At 52.4% G+C, this 13,178-nt stretch overlaps 1 protein-coding gene across 4 annotated transcripts in view; it reads right to left on the bottom strand.

The window, feature by feature from the left end:
* PCDH1 (protocadherin 1) overlaps nucleotides 1-9,469 on the bottom strand; it is an 85,107-nt gene extending 75,638 nt beyond the window's left edge. Inside the window, exon 1 of one of the 4 annotated variants that reach the window (XM_079983471.1) lies at nucleotides 9,333-9,469. Coding sequence is in view for 2 of the 4 variants with exons in the window: in XM_079983470.1 (XP_079839596.1) it covers nucleotides 7,706-7,754 (49 nt within the window). In the remaining 2 variants the exon portion in view is untranslated. Of the gene's footprint in view, nucleotides 1-7,705; nucleotides 7,956-8,385; nucleotides 8,403-9,332 lie in introns of those variants that run through there. The other 3 variants (XM_079983472.1, XM_079983470.1, XM_079983473.1) reach the window with 3 other exon arrangements.
* Nucleotides 9,470-13,178: the final 3,709 nt, after the last annotated feature.

Below are 13,178 nucleotides of genomic sequence, written 5' to 3'. Positions count from 1 at the left end.
CAAACTGAGAGCTACTTGTGATTTCTTTTTACATTTGAAAGGACCTCAGTGGGAGTTGTTGCCTAGCAACAGCCAGCAAAGACAGATTGTTCCCGTCCAGGTCTGAGTGAGATCCAGCTTCTCAGCCCCACTTCCCTGCCTCACTGGATTTGACAGGAGCTTCTGGATGGCATGATACCAGGGAAGAACCAGGAAGGGGCAGAAAATGCTGCCAGGATAAGGCTGCCTGCTGGACTTGAGAGGTGGGGAACACTTCTCAGCCCAGGGGCCTCCTTCCCTTGCTCGGTCCCTCCTGCCCCCCAGATGAGAGCCAGTGTGGTGTAGTGGTTAAGAGCGGTAGACTCGTAATCTGGTGAACCGGGTTCGCTTCCCAGCTCCTCCACATGCAGCTGCTGGGTGACCTTGGGCCAGTCACACTTCTCTGAAGTCTCTCAGCCCCACTCACCTCACAGAGTGTTTGTTGTGGGGGAGGAAGGGAAAGGAGAATGTTAGCCACTTTGAGACTCCTTCGGGTAGTGATAAAGCGGGATATCAAATCCAAACTCTTCCTCTCTTCTTCTTCTCCTCTAGTCCTTCCTCCTAGTCCCTTTTGCCTGCTCCGTTTACTTTCTCCTAGTTAGCTGCCTCCCTGTTCCTTCCCATTTCCTTTCACTAGACTCCTTTCCTTGCTAACCCTGCATGACCCAGCAACTTTCTCAGCCCAATCCTTGTTCCTGTTCTGTATCAGGAAATTGACCAAGCATCAGGCATACACACACTCATACAACAACAAGGAGCTAAAGGTGAGCTGAAGGCAATATGTGCCATTGCTTGCTCTGCACCAAAGCAGAGCCCAATACTCCTCTCTTGGCTTTTAATTCCCTTCTCCTCAGCTATTTACTGTGCCCTGAAAAGATCCCAGAAATGCCATCCTATATCACACCAGCACTCAACAAGGGATGGCAAAAGCAGAGGCCCTTCAAATGTTGGACTCCAACTCCCATCAGCCCCAGGCCAGCATAGCCAATGGTCATGGAAACGGAAGTTGTAGTTCAATAATATCTGGAGGGCCCATCACTGCACAAAACACTTACTGATGCTCTTATGTCCTTGTTTTATTCCTTCCACCTAACTACCTGGCCTCTGCAATGTGTTGAGCTCTCAAACTGTGAATATTTAATTGTTTAATTGTTTGCAGTGCTTATGTGCTACCTGGTAGCAATGTTACCTGGGTGGCTTACAACAATCCAGCATTAAAATGTAATGACAAACCAGCAATAAACAATAAAAAGTAGCACAAAATGTTTAGCAGCAGCAGCAGCAGCTAATAAAACAGTATAATAAGATTCACAGCATTGCTAAAATTATGCTGCAAATGGGGATTATAAATGCACAGGTCAAAAAATATTTATGATTCCTAATCAAAATACACAAGCTTTTGCTTTCCACCAGTTCACACATCATGCTAACCAAAACCCTGACTTAGCATAAATGCATGAGCATGTGCATTCTCAGAGAGACCATAGCTGCTTTGCTCTCCTGCTGCATCACTGAGAGCTACGCAATGGTTTGGTTTAGCATATCATCCCTACCTAGGTTCATGATTTGTCTCCTACAAAAAAAAACCACGAGCAGTAAGCCATAAAACAAACCGTGGCTATAGCTCATCATTTGTCTGGAGTAAGGGAAACTATGAGCTCAGGTTCCAATGACACACTAAGCCTAACCATGGCTTAGCTCACAGTGGCGCAGCAACAGGCACTGAGGAGCAGCAAAGCAGCAGTAATCTCCCCTGTAGGAAGGAACCTACATCGTTTGGCTTAGCATACCATGCGGACTGGGTCTGTACTGAGTTGCAACTGCACGGGGCTTTTGGACAATCTAGGAAAGGGGTCAGCACCCTTTTTCAGCCGTGGGCTGGTCCACCATGTGGTGGGCTGGACTATATTTTGGAAAAAATAATAATGAACAAATTCCTATGCCCCACAAATAACCCAGAGATGCATTTTAAATAAAAGGACACCTTCTACTCACGTAAAAACAAGCTGATTCCCAGACCATCCATGGGCCGGATTGAGAAGGCGATTGGGTTGTCTTGTAACTTCTTTTTTGTTAAAAATTTAATAAAATATCATTTTTTTAAAAAAAGAGAGAAGGCGATTGGGCCGCATCTGGCCCCTGGGCCTTAGGTTGCCTACCCCTGATCTAGGAGCAATAGGAAACCTTTATAGGTCAGTCCACATGTCTTTTGTATTGGAGTATTCTGTTTTCTGCTTGGCTTTTATCTACTTGGATATAATCCTAATTTCATTTAGTTATAACTTCATTAGGGTCTTACATATGTAAAGATACTAAGCAAGATCATGTGTGTAGAGATTAAGGCTGTGGTTTTATGGACAACTATTTGGAAAGAAGTCCCACTGAACAAAATAGGGCTTACAGTCTGGTCCTATGCATGTTTCTGAAGAACTGTTCAGAATTTTCCAGAAATAAGGCACTAGGCAATTTTTAAAAATGCTATTATGGCAACTAGTTGGTATACATACATTCGGGGAAGAAGTGAATTCAACAAAGCATTTCTTTTTTTTTTTTTTAAAGAATCACAAAAATACACAAAGCCAATTAAAAATCAGAATAAAATACACAAAACCAATTAAAAAAGCAGAACAGAAACCAGAATAAAGCAAAGCAAATGCCCTTAGAAACAACAGTCAAAATAAATACAGCACAGAGATAGCCCTGCATATTGGGAGGGGGTGAGGGTTGTAGCTGCAATGGAACTGGACCTCCTTCATATGCAAGCCAACCTTGCCCCCCTCCCCACCCAGGATAAACTTTGAAGCAGGCCCTACTATTATATCTTTATTGCTGCGGATGTTTGATTTCAATCTACCTTGTACGTGAAAGGTATGGACTCTGCACCTCAGATAGGATGGGGTGGTTGTCTGTAAACTATAGAGATTATATCCTGAGGGGCAGTAAAAAGGGAGGGGGCAGTGGTGTGGGCAAGGAAATGAAAGAAAGCCAAAATGTGGGAGGGATTTGCGAGAGGATAAAGAGGAAGGGACGCAGGTGGCGCTGTGGGTTAAAGCCTCAGCGCCTAGGACTTGCCGATCGAAAGGTCGGCGGTTCGAATCCCTGCGGCGGGGTGCGCTCCCGCTGCTCGGTCCCAGCGCCTGCCAACCTAGCAGTTCGAAAGCACCTCCGGGTGCAAGTAGATAAATAGGGACCGCTTACCAGCGGGAAGGTAAACGGCATTTCCGTGTGCGGCTCTGGCTCGCCAGAGCAGCGATGTCACGCTGGCCACGTGACCCGGAAGTGTCTCCGGACAGCGCTGGCCCCTGGCCTCTTAAGTGAGATGGGCGCACAACCCCAGAGTCTGTCAAGACTGGCCCGTACGGGCAGGGGTACCTTTACCTTTTACCTTTAAAGCGGAAGGAATCTTCCAGTGGAGGCATACTACAATACAGGGCAACGTTTTGCAGCACGTATCACCCAGAAATACTTTGTACTTAGTACCCAGTATAGGCCAATGCAATGGAGGGAACCCTGCTAAAACAAAGAGCTCCACTTCTAAACATTTAACAAAACCCAAGAAAGCAGATAGCCGAGCAATTCCTGAACTGCATTTCAGTCATCTAATGATGCAGCCAACATGGTAGGCCTGCAATAGGGAGCAGAAAAAGGAACTCATACTACTGCCAATTCAATTCAGAGCCTAGCAACAGCAGAAATGTGGAAATAGGATAGCTAAGCCTTCCTTAAAGTCCATCGCATTAGGACTTCATGGGATAAAAATGAAATAATTGCATTTCCTAACGTAATTACCTGGGCAATCTGACCAGATGCAGGCAAAGGAAGATAGCTGACTCTGGGCATTGAGAAGTTCCCAAAGGAACTTGCCAGTGGATTGTAACCACTCTTAATTACTAAAATAAAGTCACCATTTTGCATTTCCACCTCAAGCACCATATGTTGAGCCACACCTGGCTAATGAATGGTCAAGGCTGCAGTGTGAGTTGTCACAGCCTCTTGCCCACGGATTCTGCACCGCATTTGCCCTTGAGAAATTCATTGTTGATTATTTCATACATGTGCATACCCAGTAGAAGCAAGCACATCCATACATTCCTCTCTATCCATGTCCCTGTACAATATGAGCACGCATGTGCATTATGAGCTTAAGCCCTTGCAGCATTCCTGCAGAATGATGCTCAACACATACCAGCTCAACACCAACCTTCAACACAGACTATTCATCGTCTCACAATAGTGCATTTCTTATTATTTTTGTGTGATCTTAGAGAAGCCACATTTCATCCAGGAGAAGGAAAAAACAACAACAACAGAACAAGCCACAGCTCATGCTCTTGCCTAACAAATCCAGCTCCACCACTTCGTTAGGCTCCTTCTGCAACGCTTCTAAGCCAGAGTCAGGGTCAGAGCTTTAACCTTGTGGAGCTGCTTGCCTAGTCTAGTCAGTGCTGGATTTGTGCACAAGCAAAATAAACTGCAGCTTGGGGCCTCAGATTATGAGAGGCCTCTAAGTAAAAAACAAACTAACTAAACTAACCTAAATTTGGAGTTTTGCATAATTGGTTAATGAAGGAAATAGGAAAACAAACTCATTCTGATATGATGAAATATACTCAATGGCTACACAATAATTTGTCACGTTGTGTTTATATATCTATTCAGAAATAACAATAATATTGTTTTAATATATGCTAAGAAATCATATGGTATTTTCGTAAGCAAGCAGGCTTATTGCAAGATGTGCAAGATAGTTAGTTTTTAGTTCCATCCTAGCCTATGCATAGGCATGTATACAAATACAATAGTTCATTATTTCTATTTCCGTTGTCCTTCTTGTTAGAATAATACAGCCTGGGCTCCGGGGCCTCTTAAAGCTGCCATAGCTTAGGGCCTCAGCATGTATCAATCCAGCTCTGAGTCCAGAGGCTGCCAACAGGGTGTTGGCCACCAACGCCAGGTATTCTGGAAGACCACTCCCAACCCTAAGCATGGCCATGTTGGCTGGGGCTGAGGATTACGGCTTTGGCCCATGATCCATGACCTAGTCTTTTGCCCTGTAGGTCCCACTGATTTGTTGCAACCCAGACTTTTGGCCAAAGGCCTATGCTGGCTGAGATGCTTTCAAATCCCCAAGGAAAGCACCTGTTATCTACACCTGGCTTTGTTAAACCAATTTTTCCTTCCTCTTACAACTGGCTTAGCAAGACCATTCTCCAGCTCATTTAGGTGTAAACACATTAGCATATACAAAACTATTCAGCAGGGCTTAGGCCTCCTGGCTCCTATTTGGAAGCAGGCTCTGCCTATAGGGATACAGTGGTGGTGGTCTTTTGTAGCATTTGATTCTGGGAAACACATAGATAACAGATCTGCCTTAAGGCAACTCAGAAAGCAATAAAGATTTCTTTAGAAGTCGAGTCCTAGAACCCCTTGGGGTCACCAGCAGCTGGCAATGGCAGTTAACTCATAACTTCCCTATCAAAATATCAAACCCCTCTACCTTACTAGAAGAGGCTATAGGATGAAAGCCATACACTGAAAACACTGTGCACAGGAAACATCCCAGAATAAAAGCTCTCCGGCCAACAGAAAACACACACACAGGAACACCAGGAAGCACAAATGAGAATTAGGGCTTGGGGTTGAAATCAGATTGTGCTGTGCAAAACCCTTAAAACAGCAGCTACCTAATTCACGTAGTGATGATAGATAAAAGGCACAAACTTATTCTCTGGTCTCAAATATTGTGTTGGAAAGAATGCTTGGATGTTGCTGCAGTTTTTTTTTTTAAAAAAAATAATCATTGGTTGGGTAACACATAAGAAACATTCAGTGCTAGCGCTGGGAAAATGAGAGGTCCCCAGATGCTGGACTAGAAACTTACAGTAACCACAAACGGGAAGAGGAAAATAGAGCATGATTCATAGTTAGCATCTGCATACAAGGCTGCATATAACTAGCTGTAAAGGGGACTCCGCCTCACCCCACCCTTCCAGCCCCTCAAAGAGGTCGGGTTAAGAGCGAATGGCAACAAGTAATCCGGCAACAATACAGTAAATGGCTTTTTGCACAATCAAATCCATACAGCCCCTCTCGCAGGGCACACCTAACACATCCCTCACTCCTAGCAACATCCTCATAGGATACACACGCATCCCATGCCCCTCCTCCATAGGAAGGTACATGCACAGCCACCACATCCTTCCAGCCTGCCTCCCCCCCCCCCGGGATACCCGGGGGCGCCTCTTTTCTGTGCACCTTCCACGTCTCCCCTTCTTCCACCCATCATACTTCATCTGCGCGCACACACCCCGATTCACCGACGACATGCTACGGACGCGAGTTGTTCTCACCGAAAGCGTACGCCAGCGCTGAAACCCGGGTCTCCATGCATGCCCACTTCCTTCACATGCCCAACACCTGAAGTTCACCTCGGACCTGTCCGCTCTTGCATGCACACGTTCGCCTTCCTCCTCTTTCGTGCGTATTCCCCAGCCTTCCCTCGGGCTGCCTTCTACCCCAAGCACTCCTCGGGGTCTCTCTCCGAAGGAGGCGCATCTACACCCGAACCCGCTGCGCGGCAGCACCCTTTCCCGTGCAGACGCTCCTCGAGACCCCAACCCCGGAGCAGCAATGCCCCGGACAGAGCGCGCGGGGAGGGGGGGGGACCTGGCAAGGGCGAGAATGCAACGCACTTTTCACCCGGGGAAGAGGAGGCGCGCTTGCAGGAGCGAAGCACGAGCGCCAGCCAGGGCAGCTGCCAGCCTCGCCCGCCCGCCCGCGCTCCCCCCCCCCCCGCTCGCCGCACCAGCAAAACACGCGCAGTCCGAAAAGGCGCTTGCAGGGATGCCACGTCCCCGGAGCCCGCACACAGGCAGGGCATTCCGGGGCAGGGGCAGGCGTCGGGGCTGGGGGGGGCACACGAGCGAAGCGGAGTTCTCCCCCCCCCCACCCCAGCACCCAACAAGTGGCAGGAGGCGAGGGTGCTTGGGTCCTGGCAGGAGCCCGACTACTTGCCCCCCTTTCTGATCCGGGAGGGGGCGCACACAGCGCATCGGGGTGCAGCCCTCGGGGGGAAGCCAGGCGTCGCCCACAAACGCCTCCCTGTCGCCCCCCCCCGCTTCTCGCCTGTAACGGGAGGGGGGTAGCAATGTGCGCGGAGCCCTCGCTGCCCCCCTCCGGGAACTGTTTCCGATTTCGGGGGCGCCCCCGTCTCCGCAGATTGGAAAAAGATGCATTGAGACCCCGATCCGTGAAAAAATAGGGTGCCGAAAAGGAGGAGCGCGGGGGGGGAGAGAATGAATCGAATTGGCTCCGGGAGGGAGAGCAGCAACGGAGGCGCCGCAGCTCGCGGGGGGGGGGGGGCGAAGCAGCTGGATGCGGCGAGAAGAAGGACCCGGTGCAGGACCGCAGGCGAGGCGCCTGCCGGCTGGAGCAAAAACGTGACCCCCCCAAGCTGCCTACCAAGTATCCCCATCCTCGCCCCTCCATCCACCCCTCGCCCGTCCGTCTTCGGGGAGCTGCGCGGCTGCTCGCCCGCCTCTGCTCCCGCCACCCGCAGCCTCGAGCGGGCGCCTGCCCTGCTCCTTCCCTCCAGCCCGGCGCCCGCATTCCGACACAGCCGCCAGCCAGCGCGGTCCTCCGCCGCGGGGTCCGCCCTGGCCGCTTCCCGCCTGCCGCGCTTCCTTACTTCGCGGCGCCCGGGGCTTCCTCCTGGCTGGCCGCTCCTCGCCGGGCATCTTCGCCTCCCGCCGCCTGCCCGCTGCTCTCCGCAGCAAATCCGCCAGCAGCCGGGCTCTCCGAGCCCCCCGCGCCGTCGCGCTCCGCTCCAAATCCGCGCCGCTCCGTTCAGTCCCTTCCAGCCGAAGGAAGCCCGCCCGCCTGCCCGCTCGCCCGCGCCACCAGCCCAGCCAAGCAGCCGCTGCTGCCGGGGCGCGCGCCGAGCCGGGCTGTGTCCGAGCCGGAGCTGCTCTCTCGGTGTGTGTGAGGAGGAGGAAGTGCAGGGGAAGCGCAGCCCAGGGATTGCATCGCCCCCCCCCCCCGCCGCTCCTCGCGCGCGCGCGCGCCGCCGCCGCCGCCCCCCTCTCCGCGCTCGCTCCCTCCCTCCCTCCCGGCTGGCCTCCTCCTCCTCCTCCTCGCCGCCGTCCTCGCTGCCCGGGGAGAGGGAGGCGGAGCTCCGGCGCCTTGGCAGAGCCGGTGCCCAAGCCAAGCTCCGCGCGGAGGTGGCCGCAGCGCCAGCGACCCAGCCGAGCCCAGCCGCGCGCTCGCTCGCTCGCCCGCCCGCCTCCGAGGAAGGGAACAAGCCCTCCCCGAGCACCTTCGGGAGCATCCTCGCCGCCTCGGGCCCCCGGTTCGCGGCCGCTGACTTGCCTGCTTGGGGGGAAGCGAGGGGCAGCCCCGCGCTGCCCGGGGAATTCGCGCTGCCCGAGCCGCGAGGTCGCGCGCTGGCGCCCGGCAGCAGGAGGCGTCCCACTCGCGGCGGCGGCGGCGGCGGCGGCCACGGCCACGGCCACTAGGGGCGCGCGAGGCCTGCTCCCCACCAGGCGCGGACGAGGCCTGCCTGCCCTGCTGGCCGGAGCCGCTTGGAGCGCCGCGCCGCCTGCCCGCCGTTCGCTCTCCCGCTGACCTTGCCCCCGCCAGCCCTCCCCCTCCTCCCCCGCTGTCCTCGCGGCCGGTTCCGGTGAGTCACCCGCGCGTCGCCGGCTGCACCTGCCGGGGGAGGAGGGAGCGAGCTGGGACTGCGCACCTGCCCAGCCGCCCGCCCTTCCCCCTCGCCGCCACTGCAGCAACCCCGAGGGGGCTGGCCAGTGCCATGCCGCTGCCCCTCGGGGATCGCGCGGCGGAGCTGCCCTGGGGATCCGTCTCCGGAGAGCCGCTTCCGAGCGAGGGGCTTCCAGGGAGAACTCCGGGCTGGCGAGGCCAAGATGGTTGCCAGCTGCCCCGGCGTCCAGGCTGGCCGAGGAAACAGCGGGCACTCACACGCGGGGAAGCGGCTGCCCAGCGCCGGCTCCTCTGCCCCTTTAAGCGGCGCGGGCCCTGCTCTGCCAGCGGTCCGGATTTCCAAGCTGGATTCTGGTCCCTTGCCAAGGACTGAGCGCTCGTTAACATTCAGCCTGGCGCTCCCGGTGCCAAGCTGCCAGGCTCCAGAGATTCCTGGCTCTTGGGCCCCTGCGGGCCGGCCGCGTCAGACAACTCAGCAGGCGCCTTGCGGAGCCCTACCGGGGCGGGGGGCTGCCGGGCTGCCCTGCTGGCTAGCTCCCAAGTCCGCACGGTGTACTTTCTAGCATCGTTAGGAGTAGATTAAAGGCAGAGCCAACCTGTTAAAAACACGTGTTGCTTCTTTCCTGCAGCTCCAGATTTTTTACATGCAGCTCAGCTCTATGAACCTGTTGCGCAGCGCAGCCCCCGCGTTCCTTCTTGCCATACATGCTCCATTCGCCTTCCATAACCCACTGCACCATCTAGAGGCTGCTTTGTCTTTCAATGGAATGACGGGCTTTATGTGAGTTTGAGTCCTTGGGCTGTGTGTGTGTGTTAAAAAGAGAAAGAGAGAGTATCTCTGCATCTTCCTGGGAGAGAGGGGTCTTGTGAGGAATGTGATTTTCGTATCAAAAGACTCCCCCCCCCAAAAAAGAGAGTCTCTTAAGGATTCCTGCTGCTCCTCTTTGCTCCTACTCATCTCTCCAGTCTAATCCTCCACTTCTTGCTTGCTCCAGGCTTTTCTGCTACTGCCCACTGCTCTGGAGCTATGTTTATTCCCCCCCCCCCACTTTTGTTTCATTTCATCTTAAATTAAATCATATCCAAGGCTTGAAGTTTGCTTTCCCCTAGTACATCACTCGATGCTGATGTTTGGAAAAGCAACGCACTGCAGTGGAACTGGCCACTTCTAGCTTTTTAGTTTGATCTTCACCCAGTAGTGAACTCTCACCCCAATTAGGATGGCGTTTGCATGTTCCCATTGTAGCTACAAATCTGGCTAAGGTAATGTGCCTGTTGCCCAGCCCAGTCTCAACGGACTTTGCTCTGTTTACTTTGTAGGTAGGCCTTCAAGGCTTTGTTTGCATAAGATATACCCAGGTAACTGGTGTGAGGCCGCACCTGCGTTAGAGACTGGGGAAGGGTTATTCTAGTTGGGTTGTTAAGACTAGGAAGCATGCAGCTGGTATTAAAAAGTTACCTTTTTCCTTTTATTTTCTGTCTGCTTTCAAAAGCTTGCTGGAGCATCAAGGATGTTGATGGGTTGAGATCATGTTCAGCTACATGGTCTTCTCATAAGTACAGTACACTTCCTGTTCCTGTTCCTTCAGGTGTTTCCAGTTCTTAAAAGAGAACTGAATGTTACCCTAAGACAGATTTATGAGGAGAGAAATTGAAGTAGCAACGTCCCTCCTCTTAACTCACACAAGAGTCAAAAGGAGGGAGGTTGTCACTTGAATGTCCCTCCTTCGAAATCTCTCCCATTAATTAACTCCCATTAATTTCCTGGTGGGTGGTGTTCAGAGGGCTGCTTTTGTTTATTTCTCACCGCAGTCCTTGAGTGGCACGATCCTCTGCATTTGCCACCTGAGGCAGCTCCTTGCCTGTGCCTTGTGGGTACAGCTGCTTATGACTGAAAAGGCCCTGCCCATGTCCTTCAGCCTGGTTCCTACTGTGTTCAAGGGGAGGAAGTGAATCTTCGTGAAGGCGTGGGTGATCCTCAGAAGAAGAGCCGCTCTCAGCATTGGCTTCTCTCCCTCAACCACCCGCAGGTTTTGATGCTGCCCCTTCCGGAGGACACTGGGGAGCCCAGCATGGCGCAGAAGAGTCCATCAGCCCTACCATGCTGTGGCACATTGCACCGAGACAGCTGCAGTGTGGTGTCACGGGGCCTTGTCAGGAAAACAAAGTCTGTGATGGGAGAGTAGCCAGATAAATCTCTAGAAAAGGGGAAAATATAGGAGAGCAAATGAACCTTACATGAGAATAAATATTCTCCCCCAACACAAATGCTGCAAACCTGGCTGCTGGTTGCTGTGAGCTGTTTCAAAGGCTCCTCTGTTCTCTCATCAGCTCTGGGCTCCACAGGAGGGGGGAGGGAGAGGATTCGGGCAGCTAATGCTAATAACACAGATGTTCTGACAATTCTCTCCTTCCTACAATTAAAAACAAAAGGCACTGAAAAACAAACATGAGGAAATGAGCAACATGAAAGACTCTAGGCTTTTTTCCCCTCCCCCCCATACAGTATTGCTCCTGCAAACAAATACAAGGCGAAACAAAGATGGGTGTCTGTGTGGCAGCCTGGGCACCATGCTAGATCTGAGCGCAATGTTGATTTTTCAAGCCAGGTTCCAACAGTATCTAGGGCACACTTGGGAAGATGTTCTGCTGATATGAGGACCGCCTGGGCTGCTTTTAAGAATTTACAGTACCAAATGGGTGGGCAGAAAGGAACCACTGTTTGGGGAGGGGGCACCAGGTCACACTAAGGGGGGGGGGTAGACATGACCTAGACAATCTTATGGTGGTGGTTCAAAGACACAGTGCTAATTCCTGGGTATTGATTGAGATGACAATCTCAGAGTTGTCATGCTGATTGGCAAGTATAGGTAGGAGGTGTGCCAGTTTGGGGTCCTCAGATAGAATGCCGATATTCTTGTATGATATTCACATGGATTTGAGGTGTGGCATCATTCTGAGTCCAGGTTATAGTCAGAAGGGTGGCAGACACTGTGAGACCTTGGGCTGGGGTTGTCAGGAGAGAAGGTTTGGCATTGATTTGGGGTGGTGGGTTTTTTGTTTGTTTGTTTCTGTTTTTTGCAGCATCACTCACATATTGGAGTGGCACCAGGAAGGTGCTGTTGTGTAGGTGTGATTCCTGTTGCACCAGGCTTTTCATGGAGGCCATGATGTATGCTCTTCCCTGGAAAGCTTTCTCTCTCTCTCTCTCTCTTTCCTCTTGCCTGTAGGATACATGCTGCCAAATTATCAAGAGGTTGTTTTTATTACTGTTTTAACTCTTTCTTTAACCTTGTTTTTCTCTCTGCTGCACTTTCACTCACTCATTAATTTTGGTATTTTTCTCACGGTATATAACCCCTGTCACGGCTGCCATGGCAACAGGAGGGAATGCGTTCAGCGCTAAAATATCCTCTCAAAAATAACAAAAATAAGAAAACACAGGCAGCTTGTGTCAGCCACTGCAAATGCCAGTTTGATGCAGACCTTGCGGTGATGGGAGGAAGAGGAAGAGGCTGTGAGCTAGAGGAGAATTCCCGGTATTAGCCCAAGGCCCCTCGAGTCGTGGTCTTGTCTGAAGATTACCAGATGCAGATGGCTGCACCCACTGAATGAGAACCCTCTGAGTTGATGTTGCCCTTTCCCGCTCCCTTTGATGTCAGTTTTCCTTCCTGACTGTTGATTCCCCTGTTCCTTGAGAAGCAAGTCCCAGAAGGAAATCTGGAAGAGAGGGAAATATTGGCTGCTAATGGTTACATCACTGGTTTGCTCATGTCTTTCAGATTCCCCCCCCTATGAGCCTAGTATTCCAAATACCAAAAGAAGATGCCAGTCCTTTTTAAATATTCCCTGTACAGTACAGGGTGCTTCTGTATGAAATGACACAAACGCATTTCCGCTCCCACCCATTCAGCCTGCCAGCCCCCTCTCCTTCGGGTCCTAATTCGTTACCTTGGCCTTTGGAGTCCACACAGAATGCAGAGCATGGACCAAGAGGAGGATGGAAGGGACCACTGTCCCAGGGGAAGGGAATGGCCCAAATTGCTCAGCTCGTTTTTCCTTTACCACGTAATAAAGGTAAAGTAAAGGTAAAGGTACCCCTGCCCGTATGGGCCAGTCTTGACAGACTCTGGGGTTGTGCGCCCATCTCACTTAAGAGGCCAGGGGCCAGCGCTGTCCGGAGACACTTCCGGGTCACGTGGCCAGCGTGACATCGCTGCTCTGGCCAGAGCCAGAGCCGCACACGGAAACGCCGTTTACCTTCCCGCTGGTAAGCGGTCCCTATTTATCTACTTGCACCCGGAGGTGCTTTCGAACTGCTAGGTTGGCAGGCGCTGGGACCGAGCAGCGGGAGCGCACCCCGCCGCAGGGATTCGAACCGCCGACCTTTCGATCGGCAAGCCCTAGGCGCTGAGGCTTTAACCCACAGCGCCACCTGCGTC

This window comes from Podarcis cretensis, assembly GCF_951804945.1.
Source record: "Podarcis cretensis genome assembly, chromosome: 7".
NCBI classification, from domain to species: domain Eukaryota; kingdom Metazoa; phylum Chordata; class Lepidosauria; order Squamata; family Lacertidae; genus Podarcis; species Podarcis cretensis.
This window is presented reverse-complemented; position numbering and strand designations above follow the sequence as displayed.